This window comes from Cottoperca gobio, chromosome 19, assembly GCF_900634415.1.
Source record: "Cottoperca gobio chromosome 19, fCotGob3.1, whole genome shotgun sequence".
Lineage (NCBI taxonomy): Eukaryota > Metazoa > Chordata > Actinopteri > Perciformes > Bovichtidae > Cottoperca > Cottoperca gobio.
In genome coordinates this window covers 12,174,464-12,194,176 of record NC_041373.1, presented here as the reverse complement: position 1 = coordinate 12,194,176, position 19,713 = coordinate 12,174,464, and the positions used below count along the sequence as shown (strand labels likewise).

General features: G+C 42.3%; 1 protein-coding gene across 4 annotated transcripts in view; it reads right to left on the bottom strand.

Annotated features, from left to right (window-relative positions):
• Nucleotides 1-19,713, bottom strand: part of vti1a (vesicle transport through interaction with t-SNAREs 1A) — a 110,056-nt gene that overhangs the window by 21,763 nt on the left and 68,580 nt on the right. For 2 of the 4 annotated variants that reach the window (XM_029457117.1, XM_029457119.1), the window contains 2 exons: nt 16,597-16,667; nt 13,209-13,281 (listed from right to left, as the gene is read on the bottom strand). In XM_029457117.1, the coding sequence (XP_029312977.1) occupies nt 13,216-13,281; nt 16,597-16,667 (137 nt within the window). In that variant the 3' untranslated portion in view covers nt 13,209-13,215. The remainder of the gene's footprint in view (nt 1-13,208; nt 13,282-16,596; nt 16,668-19,713) is intronic. The other 2 variants (XM_029457115.1, XM_029457116.1) reach the window with 1 other exon arrangement.

The window sequence follows — 19,713 nt, the reverse complement described above, 5'->3', positions numbered from 1 at the left end:
ATCTGACCCATTGAGTCAATAGACAGCGACATGTCACCATTAAACCAAGGACATTCCTTGCACAAATGAAGCTAAACAACCCCAGTGTTGACACCATTATTTGACAGGGCTTGTTGTTGTGCTCTTTCTCTGCTGGACTGATAGCTCTGATAGTTCTGGACTCGAGCACGACCTCACAGCCGCCTTTGTCACAGAGCTGGAGGAAGGCTTAACCATCACTCTGGGCTACAATGATACTCTTCATGGCTCCATAATACACTGAAACACTGTGCAACTGGAATGCAACCCAATGGTTTGTATACCTACAATTAATTGACTCACCAAGGCTGGTCTCTTGGCACAAAGCTGAAATAAATTGAGCAATGAGGTAACAGTGGGAACATTTTTTAAGACAGGCACAAATTAATTACACCAATTTAATTAGTTACAATGCTACAATGCTGTAATAGCGCTGGCATTAGTCGTGAATCCTCCATTCCTTACTGAGTGACAATTAATGCCTGAATATGGAATGTAGACTGTTTGCTTTACGTGTTGAGGTTTACTCAAAGATCACGGCTGTGTTGACAACTTCTAAGTTTATAGTACTATGTAGTAGCTTATGCACAAATTAGTCAATTAACAGTACCTCAAGATATTCTGACAAATCTCTCAATTGATAACGTTCCATCACAAATGAAATAGTTTTAAAATGCTAAAAGTCAACCAAGCCATCTTCTATGCTACGTACCATAAGCTTTTGTTCAGCATTTGTTTGTGTACGATATTTTCCCTCTTTTCAACCCACTGTCCTCTGGCTGTGGTATCCCTCACTATTATACGCTTCGCTAACATGGTGCTTTGCTTCAACTCTGTACCTCGGTTTCTACCAAACGATGTAATTAAAGATTGGTGAAATGAAACCAGTGTTTAGAAATGGTTTATGTCAAGTCTGTTCTGAAATGCTATACCACAGGGAAACTTTAAGATGGGATGGATGTGCATCGACGTCTTGTTAAATAAAATAGAGCCTTGGCCTGAAGAGCCAGGCAAAACATCTAACCGACATAGTCTTGGTGTGAGCCAGGTCAAAAGACGAAGGCTGTGTACAATAGTAATGCAATGGTAACGGTAGGAAAACATTTGTTGTTGGCTGGGATATCAGACTCCTCACATGGGTGTGATAGTCAGTGATGCATTCAGGTCAGCTGAGGAGAATGAGGAGATTGGCGGGCTCCAGAAACAGGCTGGGAAAATGACACTAGGATGCTAGGCCAAGACATCAATGTCCTCACAACTTCCCTTTAACACTGAAGCAATGTTAGCCCTGGCGCCATCAGAATACGGGTTGGGGTTTAAAGTTTACACGGTGGCTGACAGGATGTCCATGTGACCTAAAAACGACTCAGAAAATAAACAAAGTTACTCTATATTCTGAGAGGCAATGGTTTTCAAGGCTTTAAGTTATGGTTCAGAAAGAATTGGATATTTGTGTAAGGATTATCTTTGTAGTTAGCAGGCTAAGATACGGGCCATGTACAGTAGTTGTTATGCTTGTTGCTCAAATCAGCTGTATGTTGTACATTATTCTTTAACTACTTAACTTACAGTCACTGGCACATTGAAAGACTTACCTTTGATGAGAGTTCATTGCCTCTTGTTGAACCCAACTGCATAATATTAATACAAATAAAAAAATCACAAGATTCTTTCATGACTTTCTGCAAATTTGTTTTAGATCATTTTTGTTAATGTTTATAGACCGTAATAAGCTTTCCCCTGTTGCCAGTATCATGGGAACTAATCCTGAAAATAAAACTCGAAACTGTGAAGGGAATGACTTGATAGGTCAGCAGTTCTCATTTTCACATCCCTGCAAGAACTTTGGCAGATACAATATGGGCAACTGAACCTTTGGACTGTGGAGGCAAAGTGTATGTACCGTGTGTGTGTGTGTGTGTGTGTGTGTGTGTGTGTGTGTGTGTGTGTGTGTGTAAAAAACAATATTTGTGTTACATTACACTACAGAGGGAGAAATCAAAATACATATTTGCAAAGTTTTCAGTGCTGTTCTGTGAGCAAGGCTGTCCAAGCAGAGACAGATCACGATGGGATGATGTTGACCCTTGAGGTGCAAACTAAGATCCCTGTCGCCACAGAGACGTGAATATCGTGGCGTGAGCGGGGAAGTCTTCTCTCTAGTTGGCAGCAGGCCTGGCCTAGCACCAGGGTGCTCAGCCAACAGCTCTTCTCCTCTGTCAGAACCCCCCCCCACCCTCTCCACCTCTTCCTCCACAGCCTACTGGATGCCAGTCTGACTGGATGGTGTGGGCCAAACAAGACCCAGCCATCGGGCCAAAGGGGCAAAGGAACTGCTGCCAGCTGGGCCAGCACTTCACGGCCGAGCACCACTCTCCAAACAAACAGTGCAGTGGGCCACAAGCCATGGGCAACATGGAACCTGTCATTACCAGCCGTGCAAGGCTGGTTTACTCCCCAAAACCCAAGCCAGGCCAAGGGCTTGAACGTGTACTGCACTTGACTCAAATTTCTCAGCCAGGGTATGTCAAGAGAGAATCCCTTTTCAGAATTATTCAAAATTCATCAGCAAATCAAGGTGTGTGTCCACTGACCCCTTACAATAGATGTTGACTATATTTGTCAACACTTTTTGAAGCAATAAGAAGAATAACTGTAAAGCCATAATTGAAAAGCTTAAGACAATTACACACAAGTGAAAAAGTAAGACCGCCTGCCAAACAGTCCCTTGGGATTAACTGCATACCGTCTAATTATACAACATCTAGAAAACGTCCTATGGTCACTGGACTAAAAATGGACTCTATGGGCATTGGACCTCACTGGGGTTTTCTCTACTGATCAAGGTTGTACAGGCTTTTGTGGCATAACTCTGCTTTGTCCTTACGATTTTGGCTACAACAGATGATGGTTTGAGGCAGCCATCATGAAAAAGACCTTTTCAACATCACTAAATATGAATCAATGAGAGGGAGGAAAATTACAATTTGATGTCCAACCATGCTTTCACTGGAATGTACTACTGGGTCAAAGGCATCTACGGAGAGACTCATGGTAACAAACAAAACTATGCCGTGTTTCAAATTGACTCTGAGAAATAGTGTCTCAGTGGTGTTTAGTTATAATTCAATCGTCTACATCCACACAACATCATTAAACACATGTAAGTGGTCATACCCCAAGTCATTTTCAGAGTCTGTTAATTCAAATAACTATGTGATGTTGTGAATCTGAGAAATACTGGGCACTCAAACATTTTTAGGTGACATCCTGTTTGGCCCACATACAACCCAAAGAATAAGTTCTACTTGTTGTTGGTTTTAACTTATTGATTTATATAAATTGTTCTAATTATCAAATTTAAGCCTTTGGTAATTTGTATGACGACATTGCATATGGATGGCCATTACGCAGAAATAGCATAGATCTTCACCAGTATTGTTGTTGCATGATCCAAGAACCATTATTTTACATATCGTACAGTATCACCCAGCATGAATCAGCTCGTAAGAGAGAGGGCTTAAGTGAGGCTATGGATAACATACTGTAGCTGCATAAATCTATTTCAACATGATCTAAGCTACTACAATTTAAAACCAAGGCCTTAAACAGCTAGCATTGCAGTGCTGACATTCAGTCTATAGGCTGCTGTAGTGGCAGTTTAAAATGATGGCCTCTTTGTATGAACATCAGTCATTTTCTAAAGGGTCAATGACCAAGCTGAATTGGGTCAACAATGCCCAACAACAGTCTGAAGTGATTTACTTGTTATACTACCATGACGAAACTGATGATATTGGATCACATAAAGATTATTTGAAACGAAGAGTCTAAATCTTATCTATAGTATTATAAATTATTAACTGACAAAACACTACAGAATTGCCACGGTATTATAGGGTATTGTACTATTTTCGATGGGTATTTGATTAAATGCAAATAAAGCTTCAAAAGGTGAGATGGAATGTCACTATTTACTGCTATTGACTAAAGAAACTATTGAACTGAAATATAATGATTAGACGACCCAAGAACAAAAAAGGCACAATTTTACTTTGCACTTTGTGAGCTTTTAGTTTATTTATTTTTGCCTGAGACACTTGTATGCAAGAATTTTCATATGAAAATAGAGGGAATTCAAAAATTATTGAGATTACATTTTTTGTGTAATAGCATTGTGAGATTGGATTGGGAAAATACGATATTTTTAAAGCCCTGTTTTCTAAAGTTCTTGTCAAAACTGTTGTGTTACACACCATGGAATGCCCTCCACAGCAAACACCACCAAACCAAAGTAAGGGATGGGTGGGTGATGGGGTCTGTCCGTTTGCCTCCAGCCTTTGGGATAGAAAAAAAATCTATTTTTGTGTTTAGTATAAAAGCACTCAAGGTTAGGCGTTTTGCTTATAAAAGAGACCAATGCTTATTTAGACAAGAATTCCTCCTGAATCCTGATGCCTACCTTCCAACCTTTTCAATTTCTTGAAAAAAAAGTAGTCTTCTTTTTTTATTTATTTTTTTATTGTTTTGCCCATTGTGATAAAAGGGGATCTTTTATGCCATCAACAACATGGCAACACTGTACCGCCTTTGTTTCATTGCACCATCCTGGGGGTCTGTTAGGATGAGATACAGACATACAGAGGCGCAGTAAATGATTGATGGGTTAGAAGAAAATATTAAAAAGAAAAAAAGAAAACAAGTCAAAATTCAGCATCTGTAAATATTTCAAGCTCTTGCACCCTGCCAAAGAGAGATCTGAGGGGCAACAACAATGACAGCACAAACTATACTTAACCATCTATCCTGATGCAAACACGACTTAGACAGCTGACGTATTTTGTTGAGACTATTACTGTTATGAACAACTTAAATATTTTAGTTGGGAATAAAACTATACACAGTAGATACCTAGAACCCTGAGCCCCTTTGGACATGCTTTCCTATTAAGTTATCACGTTCAATAATTTAGATTAGTGCAGTCCAAGAGCACATGGGGCTGAGGTCTCCCCTTGCCACTGTTGTATGCCACTGTAGGATTATAGCAAACAAAATGGACTGGTGAGAGACAAAGATGGCGAGAGAAAGAATTAAATGAGAGTTGAGTGAAAGTGCAGGGAAGGTATGTTCAGTGCAAGTGTTTGGCCAGGAGCCACTTTATCCTGGCAAGCCCAAGAGCAACTAATCATGGCATAGGGATGCCATGTCCTGGCATGGCTCAACATGGAACAATGCCCGCCATGCGCATATGGGTACAGAGTCTATTGCGAAAATACAGGAAACCAAATTGCCATTTTTCTCCTTGACACAAATACTGGCATCCAGTAATGCTGTGGCATTCCACAATATTCCAGGCAGCTGTTGCATAGTATGCACAATGGCTTGCTGGGAGGGAACAACAGTCAAATAAGAGACAATGTGATAGGTTCTAATTGCTTCAAAATGTCCAGAAGAAGGCCCCCTATTATCTATTTAAATCGGCTGATAATGGGAGGCTAGGAGGAGGAGGAGATGAGAAGGGGAGGAGGAGTAGGAGGGGGCGACCTAGGCGGAGGGAGAAAGCTATCCTCTGCGCTGCTGTCGCCTCATTATTTTCCGTCTTGACGGACGCCCGCGCTCAACCCCTGGATGAATGGCCCTGTGCTGAATAAGTTATCGCCAGACACACAAAGGGAAGAGTGCCACAAACAACACAGCAGTACTGCAAAGCATGAATCTCTTTTTCCTCTCCTTCTCAGTCTTTCCTTCCCCTCTAAACCCCCCCATCCTTCCCCCTGCTCCCTCTAGACGAAAGGCAGGCCCTGCCACAGACTGAGATCTCACCTGTAATTTCTAAAGAGGCTCACAGTAGGTGGGGGGAAAAAATTGTAACGGATATAATAAAATGAAAGGGAGGAAGGATGCAGGCATCTATGTTTGCTGAAAAGATATATACCTCCATTCCTCCATTTTGTTTCATGTGTCCTTTTTGTTTGTGCAGCTCCTCAGTGAAGACAGGGACCTCCTTTGGACAGCATCTGAAGATGTTTGAGAGGATGTTTTTTTGTTCTTCTTAAGACAAGGCCCACAGCGTGATCAGTGAAAATGGTTTTCTTTCATCTGATGTTTACTTTCTTTTCTTTTCTGTTGTTTGGACTGCTGGGGCCTAGTGTATCAAATCAAGATCACCTCTATACAATGCTCCCCCGTGTGCAAGGGTTCCCTATAGCTGCTAAACGGGAGCGAGGGAATGATGACAACAGGAAACTGTCCATTCCAAAAACGGTTATGGCCACGGTTTGCTCTACAGCCGCCATTCCCTCTGCCTCGCTGTCACTCAAAAGTAGCAGTGGAACTTTTGGACAGGAGAGCCTCTTTCCCCTCTGACCGGGAAATCAGAGGGTGCCATGGCCCGACAGGCGCTCGACGGCAGATCAAACAGGGCGGGTACCCTTGGAGTGACACCTGGAGCCACTTCAAGGGATGAGAGCGCCACTGATCTCCAGTCATCTCGTCAGAACGACAGTCTGTCAGGGTTAAAGGAGGAGGAAAAAAAGAAGCTCTACCAACTAGGATGGTATGAACGAGGTCGAACGAAGCATCACCTCAATGTCATGGATGGCTGACCCCTCGAGTATTTGGTGAAGTCATGGTGAAAAGGGTGTTGTTGTTTTTTTTTTTATTTCTAAAGTTCTAGCTTGATGCTCCATTCAGGGACTAGCTAATTGTGCTGATATAGCAGATTCACTCAAGATTTGACTGAACTTTCTGCTCGTTGTGCTTTGATTGGGAATGCCTTCTACCTTAACATGAATGAGAAAGCATTCACTCTTTCACATCTTTAAAGCTAGCTCTCTTTCTCCAACTCTGACAATTGTTTCACCAACATATTTGAAATAATTACAATTCAACTTTGTCCTGATCTATCAAAAAAAACAGAAGCCCGCTATGGACTAGATAATAGAGAGAGGGAGATATGTAGGGGAGAAAAAAGGGGCTCTGGCAGCCAGTTAAGCGAGTCAATCCTCAACAGACAAATGCATCCCTTATATAAAACAACAACACGTCTTTGCCCTTGTCAACAACCCCTTCTTCTACAGCTTTGGCTTGTGTGTGTGTATCTTTTCCTTTCTGCAAAAAGCGTCCCATCAGCACTCTCTAATGGGCGAGGTGGAGGCAGAGTGAAACAGACAGAGATAAAGCAAGAGGGAGAGAGAGATAGAGAGGGAGAGGGAGAGGGAGAGGGAGAGATAGAGAGGGAGAGGGAGAGAGGAGAGAGAGAGAGAGAGAGAGAGAGAGAGAGAGAGAGAGAGAGAGAGAGAGAGAGAGAGAGAGAGAGAGGTGGCAGTGGTGCTTGTTTGGCTCAGGAGCAGCGAGTAATGAGGCTGAGGCGCACCCTGTCATTGTCCCAGCAGCAGCCTGTAGCCACAGACACACACACACACACACACACACACACACACACACACAGACACCACACACACACACACAAAAGTTTCTATTATCTCCAAACAAGACACTTATCTGACATAAGCAATAGCATAACATTAATATATCTTAATTAAAGACAGTATTTTAATATAAAAAATGTCTTTATCTTCTCTAGAAAAGGAACACCATCGATATAGGGTTACCTGTTGGATAAAATCATAGGAGAGACTTATCACCAATACTCAAAAAATTTAAATCGTATGTCCTTCAGTCTTCCGATCTTTCGAAGACACGGAAATGACTTCATCACACAGACCCTCGTGATGATGATGATGATGATGATGATGATGTAAAAAGTATAAATTTGCCTTGAGAAAACTCTTTTCGCTTTTCCTTGCTAAAGCAGATGGGCCTCAACCACCAGCAAGGTCTGCCAACAGTAAAAACGACCACTATCAACACAAAATACCTTTCCAGGCTAGTATCCTTAATCCAGGTATCACACCCATAAAGTGCACGCACATACACACAACAGCTGCGTTCATCTTCACGTGTAAAAAGTTTAGCGAGGGGTTGCGGTGAGGGCAGATACGATTCATGTTTTGGCACTTTGCTCCTTTGCCAGAATAAAAACAGACTGGACATAAAAAGCACAGAATGCTTCCCTGGAGGTGGCAGAAAAGGCCAGGGATAGGACCGACCCAGAGGGATGCAGCAATATGGGGGTGGTGGGGGGCAGGGGATTGAGTGGGGTGGTAATGATGCCAGGCTGAACAAATTGCAAAGCAAAGGCAATGTGCTTAAATGTGCTACATGGAATTATCGTGGCAGCAACATGTAGAGGAGATCAGAGAGAGCGGGATCCACTGGGAGCGATCTGCCACTCTCGGGACAGGAAACACGAAGCTCGGCTATGGCTACTGTGATGAGTTCAGCTGTAGCACAAAGTAAAATAGAATGTAAAATAGGGCAAACATGACTTACACAATGTCACAGACATGGAGTTTACGCCAGTATTCTCATGAAACATAGAATAAGAGGAAATATATGACGGTAGGTATAATGGTAGAGGATAGTGCCAGAAATCCTGTCACTATACTGCACTGGGTCTCCTAACCCTAACCCTAACCTTAACCCCACCACATTGTAATGACATTTTTCCTTTGCACTTCTCACCCTGAATTAGGATAACGCAAATAAATAAATTAAAAGTAAAAAACTGAACTGCATCTGCCCCATCTTTCAGCTTCAATTAAAAAAATTCTAATCTTTTTGTTCAACTTCATAACAAGACTTCAAGCGGGCCCCAAGACTCGGATCCCACCACAGCTCACTGGTAGAGTTGAATTCCATTAATTATGTGACCTACATATCCCAGTAGTTAATATTCTAAACAGACGGATGGAGAGAGAGAGAGAGTATATGTTTGCCAATAACACAGCAAAAAGGCTAAACTTACAGATCTTAGGGAATCAAAAGTTCCCCTCTCCAGATGCTTTTCTGGGCCCATGCACTTTGGTCTCTTGGTTCATGACATTGTTTGCATGTGGGTTCATTAGGGCCGAGCAAACAGCAACAAAAAAGAAAAAGAAAAGAGGAAACTTTAAAATTTACAGCTGTACGTATTCTTCTGCCAATTAGTCACATGAAAAGGTTTCATTTCTATATCAGTTAATGATCAACAGTATGACAGGACTAAGAGGGTTGTACTAGAAATTAACTGTGCCACACATTAAGACAGCTTGTCAAGAAAGGGAAGTTGGTGTCTCGGTAGCTTGTGAGCTACTGCAGCATCCTCACTCCGGCTCATGGGCTGATCTCTTAATCAGTGTCCAGAGTGTGCATGAATCCTCTTCTGAAGGCTGATACTGTGTCCATCTTGCCTGCCCGTCGCTACTGCCAGTCCCAGCCATGAATATGGAGCTGTTCTGTGGCTGGGAGCTTGCTTATGTTTTCTGTCTGATATCTAGGCCCCATTCCCATTTCAAAGGGAGGTCCACCCGGGGCCTTGACTTTTTGATCTGCCTGGCGACGGAGTCAACCACCTGCATGTGGGATCAGCTGCCAGCGAGAGCAGACAACCCCTTTGCTTGAAAATATACATCCTCCTTCTCCCCCCCCCCCCCCCGCCTTCATCCTCCCAGCTTCATTGCCCTTCACTGTGCCCCCTCCTTCCGTGAAGCTGCCAGGAGCCCCAGTGGTCCTAACTGGGTCTGGAGTCGCATCCCACTCCCAACTGATCTGCCCGTGGAGGGTTAGATGCTTGAGATGTTCAGTAAAGCAGCAGGAATGCTCACGCTGCAGTCACAGGGCCATTTGTATTTACAAGGAAGCCATAGTGTCAGTTTGTCATGGAAACAACAGATACCTTATTAAAAGAACTGTTGCTACTCTAAATCAGGGACGGTGATCCACACTGTGAGCTGTAACCCTTCTCAAGGCACTAAACAAAGTTTACATACATAAATCCTTTGACATGAGAGTTCAGCTAATCAGCCTGATCGAGTCCCAAAGAAAAGAATATTTAACTTTTGGGGATTAAATCCTTGCTCAAGTTGGTGGGTTTTGGTGTTCTTTATTTTACAGAACCACTAAAAGCCCTTGAATGATAAAAGACATCCATCCCCTTATCTTATTTTACAATTTGGGAAAATTCAGTCCCCGATAAATCTGTGTTTTGTCCACTTTCAATGGAGCAATCTTCGAAAGTGTTTAATGTCACCACGACCTGAATTTAGGATATTGAAAGACTGACAAGTTCTTTTCCAAGATGCTGACGAGTACCTGTTTATGGGATTATGGTGCCGTTAATATTTTACATTGCATTTCCCTATAACACAAAGTATTTATGTATCCTATAATATCAAGACATTTAAACAAAAAAAAATGACATTTTTAATAAGAAATTCAACCAATCAATCAAAGTTGCTAAAAAGGCAAATGCTGTAGCCAAAAATGTTTTCTGTGATACAAAAAGGACCCGTGGTGGTGCTAAACAGAAATCAAATAAAAATGATAAAAGATCATTTGATGATCATAGATATTAATATAATATCAGGATTGCCTTTCTGCCTCATTGGGATCACTGTGCCTGTCACGGTATAATTAAAACCCAAAGGATTTTCAGAATATTGAATTAAAAATTAACTAAGAGCGGATGCCCTGGATGCCCACCACTAGATCACTGACATCCACTAAGTAAATGAGGACAGCTGACGTGAGACAGAGACTATGTGAGTGAGACTAGTTATCAACCACGACCCAGACAATCAACAGCACCTATACACAGTGTTTCATTCTAATTACCCTCATAGGAAGTGATGAGTTTCACCGAAATGTGTAAAGATTCATTTTCAAACAAAGCAACAGCTATTTGAGATGTGTGCGTGTTTCTGAATGCTTCTTAAAAAGAAGTGATATTCACAGAGTCTTTAAGTTAATTGGCTTTCTAGAACCCTGACAGCTAGCTTAATGAGTGTCTAATTGTTTCTCAGCTGGGGTGAAATCCTCAGACCATCCTCAAGACATTTCAAGAAGAGGTGTGAATTTAAAAGAAGGGACACCGTTTATCATGTGGATCACGATAATTCCCTCCATCCATCCACACGCACAAGCTGAAGTCTAATTGTCTGACCACGGATGAAGGCCGACTTGTTCACCATTCAAGACCAACTAACAATTGTTGCAGTATTTATGCATCTGCTCACGACCACAGTTCAGTGGCTATAAAATGTTAAATCTCTCTTTTGTTATTGATGTGAAACTGTTGTCTCTTGGCCAGCACAAACATATGACACATTTCAAATATAGCTAATTGCTGCGTTACAATAAACACCAACAAATAATTCAACAAAATAATTTGTTGAAAAAAAAAAAAACACGTGTGTGTCCACCTCAGGTTTGTGTCATAAGCGAGGTTATAATACAGAACAGGAAATGTTTACTCCACTTGCTCACCTATTTGTAAAAGTCCTGCTAGGCCTATACGTAAATCCACACACTGCTTCTGAGACAAACAAGTGGAGAGCGACAAAGCAAGCCACCCCCCCCCCCCAACCCCAACAACAGTGTAAAGAAACTACAATTGCTCTGACATCTCACACAAACACACAATTAATCAAAAAGGCAGGAAAACCGGGCGAGCAAATAATGAAATGAATGAGAAAATGAGGACAAATTGCCTAAAAGAGGGTGTGGTGGGGTGGGGGTGGGGTGGGATAAGATATCATTGAACCATCCTGAACTTACTTCTCAGTTCTCTGTCTCTGGTTATAAATGACTTCAGATTTGACGTTTCCAGTCCACAAGCTTACAACAAAACACACTTTCTTTTATTCAAACGGCGGAGAAATGAAAAGAAGAAGAAGAAGAAGAAAAAAAGAATGACAAGGGGGATGTATGTCGTGCTGCTCCCATCAAGCAGAAAGGAAGGCGATAGTTGAGGAAGCTCGCAGCCGGGCCCCACTTTGGAAGGCCCTCATAAATCCTGATTTGAGCGGGGCGCTAACCAGGAGGAGGAAAGGCACGTCAAGAGAGGAGGCTGGAGAGTAGGAGGGTGTGGGGGGTGGCAGCTTGCTTCTTAAAATGCTACGTCTGATTAAGTCTTCCCATTAGGTGACAGCTGAACTTTAACATTAATATGATAATATTGAAATAAGTGTGTTATTTACTTCAGCAGCAGAGGGGGTGAAAGAAGGAAGGAGGAGGGAATGATGAATGATTTCTGGACAGCTTTGGGTGACATGCTAGGCGAGCTGACCCCCCCGCGATCCTCCTCCTCTTCCCATAATCAGACTTGACAAAATGGAGACATATGCAGAAATATTGGTTACAGTCGGCGTCACAGCCCTTCTCAGGCCTCCCCTCTCTAGTAACTGCCGGCCGCCCTGAGAGCCGCCCTCCAAATTGTCTACGGGCACTGAAGCATCTATTTCAATTGGCACTTCCTTCCTGGCCCCGGGATTTTACATTTAGTCGGTGTCATTTACATATTACTCTTAATCAAAATCCACAGTGGGCGACAGGGAGAAGAGGGGGGGGGGGAAGACAAGAAAGGGAGCGAGAAACAAAACCGTGGCGTCACGGTTCAGGGGTAGGCACACAGGCACTTTATAAAATGGAGATGTGACAAGACATTACGGTGTGTGTGTGTGTGTGTGTGTGTGTGTGTGTCTGTGTCTGTGTGTGTGCATGTGTGAATGTGTAAGGTGGCGGGTGCATAAGATAATGCAAAGACTATTGAAATATTTGCGTGTGAATGCTTGCATTTGCGATTGTTGGGCGCTGCATGTGCATGAGCGAGCAGGCAAAAGAGACAAAGACTGTAAGTGGGATATTGGTTGTAAGCGTGAAAAACTAAAAAGGCAAAGAGAAGAAAAATAATGGAGACATGGAGAGTGCGCACACTTGTCTTTTCCAGCCTTTTTTGATGCTGGCCTACTCAGTAGCTCAGTCTACCCAAGCACTTAACACATAACACCATCACATGTATCAGGCATTCACAGCAGTCATACAGTAAGTGTCATATAAATAGGACATGCAACACATCAGGATCATTGGAAATCAGAATTAAAATGTTGGTTATACTGCAGAAAAGTGCTGCGTCTACAGTATATATATATATATATATATATATATTGTAGCTGCACCTTGTTGGATGTCATCCAAATAAAATTCCACTCAAGTGGTCACAATTTAACTCGTGACCAGTGGTGATGGGTTACTCGGAGCAAGCTCAAAGCACAGTTACATACAGAGAGGTGCAGAAACGAGGTCCGTACCTGCCTCTTACCTTCTCAGCATGCCGGTAAGGATGCGAGAACTCTTGCCCAGGTTGGCGTCCGTTTCTCTCAGCTGGGGGGGGGGGGGGGGGGGGGGGGAGCGATGAAAGACAGGTTTTAGTATCCGTTCAGATTAAACAATTCTCAAGTTTATTAAACACAGTCTACGTATAATACTATGTGTGCTTGTGCAAGGCTACACTGTTGCACAGCCTTGTACTACTGACCTCAAGTACGCAGTGTCAGAAGGCACCTCTAAAGTTTGACACTTTATCCTTCCACACAAAGTTGTTGGTTGCAGAAATAGAGAGATCCTTTGATAAGAAGTTTTACTTTTTTTTGTACCTTTAGGTTACTGGTTCACCTGAGCCAAGTACTACTAAACTACTAAAGATACTTTCAGATGAAGCTGCTAGATTTACCAAGACACAAGTAGCTGTATACTTTCTAGAGTCTATACACTAGAGACACCATGAGCTGGTTATTGTTATGATAGATAAAGACTTTAAACTAGTAGTCAACAGCAGATTCCCACTAAGGAGGACGTGTCCTTCTAACTTGCTGCAACGCAAACATTGAAATGCTGTAAGAAAAGGAGAAGAAGGGCCCTTTACACACTAGAAATAATGAACATAGCTATTCAGGGCTAATTGCCTCAGATATTTGTCTTCTCTCTTATTTTTCTCTCCCAGGGGTCAGGGAGATGTTTTCATTTCATACTCCTATCAGGTGTAGGTACTTTCACTGGGAAAAGGAATTGGCAGAGATGAAGCCACCAAGGTGCGAGTGTGACCGTTAGAAGAAAAGAAAAAATGCTGACATTGCAGTCTACCTGCAGTCGCATTTCTAGAGGATGATGAGGCAGTGCTGGGGAGAATTTGTTTTGCAGAGAGGTTCTCTCTGGAGTCATCTCCCTGAGATAATAAACTGCTTTCCCAATAAAGTGTAATCAGAACGTTTCATCAGCGTATTACACTGAATCTATTTTTAATTCCTCACTTCCTCTTTTCTACAATGGTTCCAGCATCACTCTTGTTCCTGTTTGTTCTGGCTCATCTTGCAGTCGTGTCTCTTGCCTTGCAATTCGCCCTCTCTTCCCACCCCTCCTTTACTGCTACTTTTTTCCTCTTCTTCCATCCTTCCTTCCTACCCTCTGGCAGCCTGGATTGGTGCGATGCAGGTTGCGAGAGCCAAGGATGCATGTGGTACAGGGTAGGAGGTGGGGGACCTGGGGTATGGGCCCTCTGGCAAAGACAACAAGTCCTGCAGTTGCCTGATGTCTGCCTCTACTCACAGATCTGTCCCCTAGATACTTCACACTTTCTCCCAAAATACATCTCTCTCTGAATCATTCCTTCTTTCCATCTCCCTCTCTCTCTCTCTCTCTCTCTCTCTCTCTCTCTCTCTCTCTCTCTCTCTCTCTCTCTCTCTCTCTCTCTCTCTCTCTCTCTCTCTCTCCACAGCCTCTCACTAAATCTCATGCTTTCCTCCTTAACCTGAAATGGAAACCAACTGAAATTGTAGTGCAGTTGAGTGTCTAAAATTAACTGCGGTTGCCTATATGGAACGAACGAGAGGATTCAATTTGAACAGCGGAGACACCCTTAGGTCACTTTACAGAACTCAAATCCATACATATTCTGTTTACATTATTATAAAATAAAGCTTACTCGCGTAGAAAATTCTAAATAGTAGTTGATCAATATCCGTATGTATATCTAATCTATAGTGCAGAACAAAAGAAGGCGTTTAGAAAAGAAAAGAGGAAAAGTTCAGACTTGAGGATGAAAAGTGCAAAATGAAGAGACTCCTATTGGAGTATTAAAGTTTGTGAGTTTACGGAGGATGGTGATGGAAACATTTGGTTCATCAAAATACGCAATTAATACTTTCATATTAATAATATGAGTTCTTAAATGATTGAATCTTACCCTAAAAGTACTTATTTATATTCTAGATGGTTTCAGTGTTGAGGTGCCCTCAAATTATTTATGATGCCTAATTTCTTGCTACATATAAATACACAAATAATGCAAAGATCATGGGCTATGGTGGAAATATGTGCATCTCATCCATAGAGTAAGGAGAGGGAAAATGTGGTAACCTGATTTAATCCTACTAGGCCAGAAGTATTCATTTGGGGTAACAAATTAATAATTTATGCACACAAATTGCTTATTTTGTTCCCTTGAAATTAATAATTCACACCGTCAAATTAATAATTTTACACCGTAGAATTATTGATTCAAGGATATAACCCCCCCCCCCCCCCCCCCCGCGCTACCTGTCGGCCTCTGTATGACATTGACTTCTATTTGTACCATAAAAGCAAAACAAAAGTGTGTGTGTGTGTGTGTGTGTGTGTGTGTGTGTGTGTGTGTGTGTGTGTATTGTTCATGGCTTGGCATTAATGTTAAAACTGAATATCCTTCACCTTCTTTTTAATGCAAAAGCACTGTTGACAAGCCCCTCCATCCTGTGTCTTTACATCTTCATTTCCTTTTACTATAGCCCCATAAACTGCCTTTAAACCACTGTGTGTGTGTGTGTGGGGGGGGGGGGGGGGGGCTCATGGGAAGAAGGGTGAGTGAGAGAGAGAGAGAGAGAGAGAGAGAGAGAGAGAGAGAGAGAGAGAGCAAAAGAAACAGAGAGCAGGTACTCTCAGTAGACACTGTGGACCGTTTTGAAAGGAGATGTTTGATTTCCTTTGAAATCGCCTGTGCAAGGCCCACTGCCATGTTGTGGTGTTTAAGCATTCTGCGTTGAGGGTGCCGTCAGTGCTCGCTGGGCCCCCATTCCTGTGTTCTCTGTCTCTGCCTAACTGTCTGTTTGACTGGATGAATGTAAGGAGGGCCATTGCTAAGGATTGAGGGGGAACGACTCTCTGAGGGAAAGTGGGAAGGAGAGAAGGAAACTGGAGGAGAGTGCTGAAAAGTAAAGGAGGGTAGGTGAGGAAGGATGGCAGCTGGCAAAGTTATCCCCCATTCAGGTGAGAGGCAGAAAAGCGGGAATATCCTGGAGAAAGATCCACGGGTTCCAACTATACACAGCCACGAGCTGATTTCACTGCATGCAACGTGGCAAAGCGTGAGGTGATAGTGATTAATAATATGTGCACGGGTGCAACACAGTGCTATCACTAAGTATGCAAATACTTCAATTCTGCTGACTCACGTGTAAGCAAACCCCAGACAGTGTGTGTGTGTGTGTGTGTGTGTGTGTGTGTGTGTGTGTGTGTGTGTGTGTGTGTGTGTGTGTACTTGGCAAACCATGCAGAAAGTGTGTGAATGTTGTCAATGTTGCTAACCAGCAGTCACGCCTTTACGGTCTCACAAACACTTGTTAGAATAAGCAGATGAGTGCGTGCAGGTGGCATGTGCGTACTCACCCGTTCTCTGGCTCTTTGGATCTTCTCACGGTCACTGTGCAGGTTGCCAAGAATCTCCTGACCCACTTGTTCTGTAAGAGAAAGCAGGTGCAGTGTGAGAAAAGTGTGTCTGACATTTGTGAAATTACATGTTTTAAAAAAAAAAAAAAAAAAAAAGGGTGGAAATGGCTTCTCTTACGCACACAAAAATGTCGTACCTATATTTTAAGGAATACCCGCAACATATAACGATATGTACTCACTTTTGGATCATGTATCAACAGAATAAAACAATGTATTCTATGTCTCACCATTGTGATTTGATAATGTGAAACCAATATTATACACCTGGATTCACTCAGTGAGTCTTTTTTTAATAGAGAGAGCATTCATTGTACAACATGTTGTACCTTAACTGTCCAGTGAACAGAGACGACGCCGTCTACAGGGAGAGTCAGGTGGGCAGATCGTAGTACATTGCAGTTATGGGAAGTGTTTTTATTTATTTTTAACCTTTTTAAAATGCTAAAGTAAGTAAACAAGTTCTAGGCAACAATACCCCACAGCATCTAGCCTGCCAGCGGGGTCCACTCAGCCAATGCAATATTCATTAAGCCATTCTTTTTTAAATGCCTCTCGTCAGCTGTAGATGTAAACACATTAACGCACAGTTATAAAACATCCCCGACAAGGCACCTGACAAGCTTGTCAGTGGTCACTGTCATTTTTCCTGTCCCTCGGGTTGGGGACGAGAAAAGAAAGCAAAAAAAGGAAGAGATAAACCAAACAAGCTGCCCCTGCCCCCACCAACAACCCCCCCCCCCCACTGCTGCCATTAATGTAACCATACTGCTACAGCATTAGCGTTTAAAAATGAGGGAAGCTGAGGATGAATCAGGAAAAAAAGGAAAAGGAGTGAAGAATCTTTGCATGGATCAAAGACAGGCTTTCAAGCGCACCAAACAAATCCGGAATAAACAACGCAGTTGCTGACTGTATTACACTACACAGGTGCCGCACACCAAAGGGCCCACGTGCTGAGCGCCTGTTTGGGGGGGGGGGGGAGCAGTGCAAAAAATGGGCTACATCTGGCAGCTAAACAAGAGAAGAGAGAGAGAGAGAGAAAGAGAGTAAAAGATAGAGACAGAGATTGAGACGGAGAAAAGGGGATCAGGGAAAAAGTAGAAAAAAGAGAGAGCACTGTCAAATGAACGACGTTCGTCTCCCATTCATCCCGTCCCTTTTACCCCCCTACGTACACTGTAAGTGACTCGAATGTGTCTCTTCCTGCCTTCATTAATTTCTAATCTGGGACGAGACAGATTGAAGGATACCCAGATTAAACAGTGCAGTCAGACAGTCACATGTGACAAATAGGGCAGATTAAAAGACTGAGTGCAGGTATTAATAACCATAAAAATACAAGCCCTCCCCCGTCCCCATTGGAGAAGAACAAGGGATAAACAGGAAGGGAATTGTTGCAGAATTCTTCTGTTAAAGAGACAAATAAGCACATCTATCTATCTCTGTCAGGGCTGTGGATTTTTTCTTTTAATAAATGAGTGTGACAAGGACTGCAGCAGCTGAGGTTTTTTTTTTTTTTATGCCAAGTGCATTATTGGAAAGGTTTGCAACGTGTGAAAAGATGGATGAGGTAGGAGGAGAAAAGGCCTCCGATGATAGCTTAGCCTAAGCACTGAGAAATCATTACACTCATTCTGTTTTTTTTGAAAGACAATCATGGTTTCGTGAACGTTCAGGTAAGAGAAAAAAAACGAAATAGTTTTGGCAATAAGATGCGTTTCAGTGGACGAGACTTGAACCGCAGTCGAATCAGGTTTCTGTGTAAGAGGAAGTGGAGTAGCTGAGTTCTGGTGCTGTCTAGAGAATGATTTGAAACCAAGGTTTCCAGAAGTGCTCTACACACTGAAGTGTTGTACAGACTTTCCGCACGCAAATGGGTTGTCCTTGACAAATGTATCAGCTGTTGAAGAAACATTCAGAAAATATACATTTCTTTACACTACATTTGTTTTGCCTTGCAATAAGAGAGCTACGAGAGCACAACCTTGATCAAGAGGGAGACCTTTCTACAGTCTTTAGAGAAAATGGCATATTTACCAGAGCAGTGTCATAATACAAGATGGTAAGCAAATTCTAGCTAATAAAGAATATGATGTGTTATTGGTAGAAAAACAAATTATATCACATTGAAAACATGATTTCTGCTCAGTGACAGTCTCAATAGATCTCCAGAATGAGGGTTGTATAAAATCGAAAAAAGTATAGCTTGTTAAGTTTAACATTTCCCTTGGTTGTGTCGCCATAAAGGCCTTTCTCAAGACTCCCCCCGCCTCCGCCACCGCCGCCACACTGAGCCATTAGGGATGTACACAACGCCTCCCGAGGGAGCGTATGGTGTTTATTGTCTTTATCATGCATCTTCCTTTGCATTACTCATTCTCTGGCATGTATCTACATTTCCATTCATCTTATTTAAGTCCTGCTGTCCAGTGGACTGTGTAAAAAGTCATCAGTTACTGGGCAACAAATGGGGCAAAAATATTGAGTTAAAAACAAAAAGTCGAAGGTAAAAGAATGATGACAGGTTCCTCAAGAAACAACTCGTGAGATGCTATTTCATCATCATCATCATCCTCAAACACTAGACGTAGACAAGGCTTCCACTCAAAACTGTCAATACCTAGGAAAAATACACTGAACTGAATTGTATGTTTGTCACTGCCCTTAAATTTGGACTTTTGCAATGTTGACGTACATATTCACGTTTTTACAGCGTGAAATCAAAAACGAATCTAGATTTTTATGACTACGACGCAAAAGTATTCAAACAAAAAGAGAAATGTACGGCTGATAAAAAAACATAGCAGGAGAGGAGAAATAGTTTAGCGTTAATACCCCTGACTTGTTGCTCGTTAGTGTTTAAAATATTCCCCTCCTGTTTAAACAGCTATTAACAATTTAAATAACCCTGGCCCAGAGGCCTTGCTCTGACTCACTTGTTAAAGATCCCCATACCCAAAGGTCCATTTAACAAGCCCATTATTCCATTACATTACACTCACTCCAGCGAGCCTTAATTCAACTCATTGCTCTAATGTAACTGTAGAAAAGAAT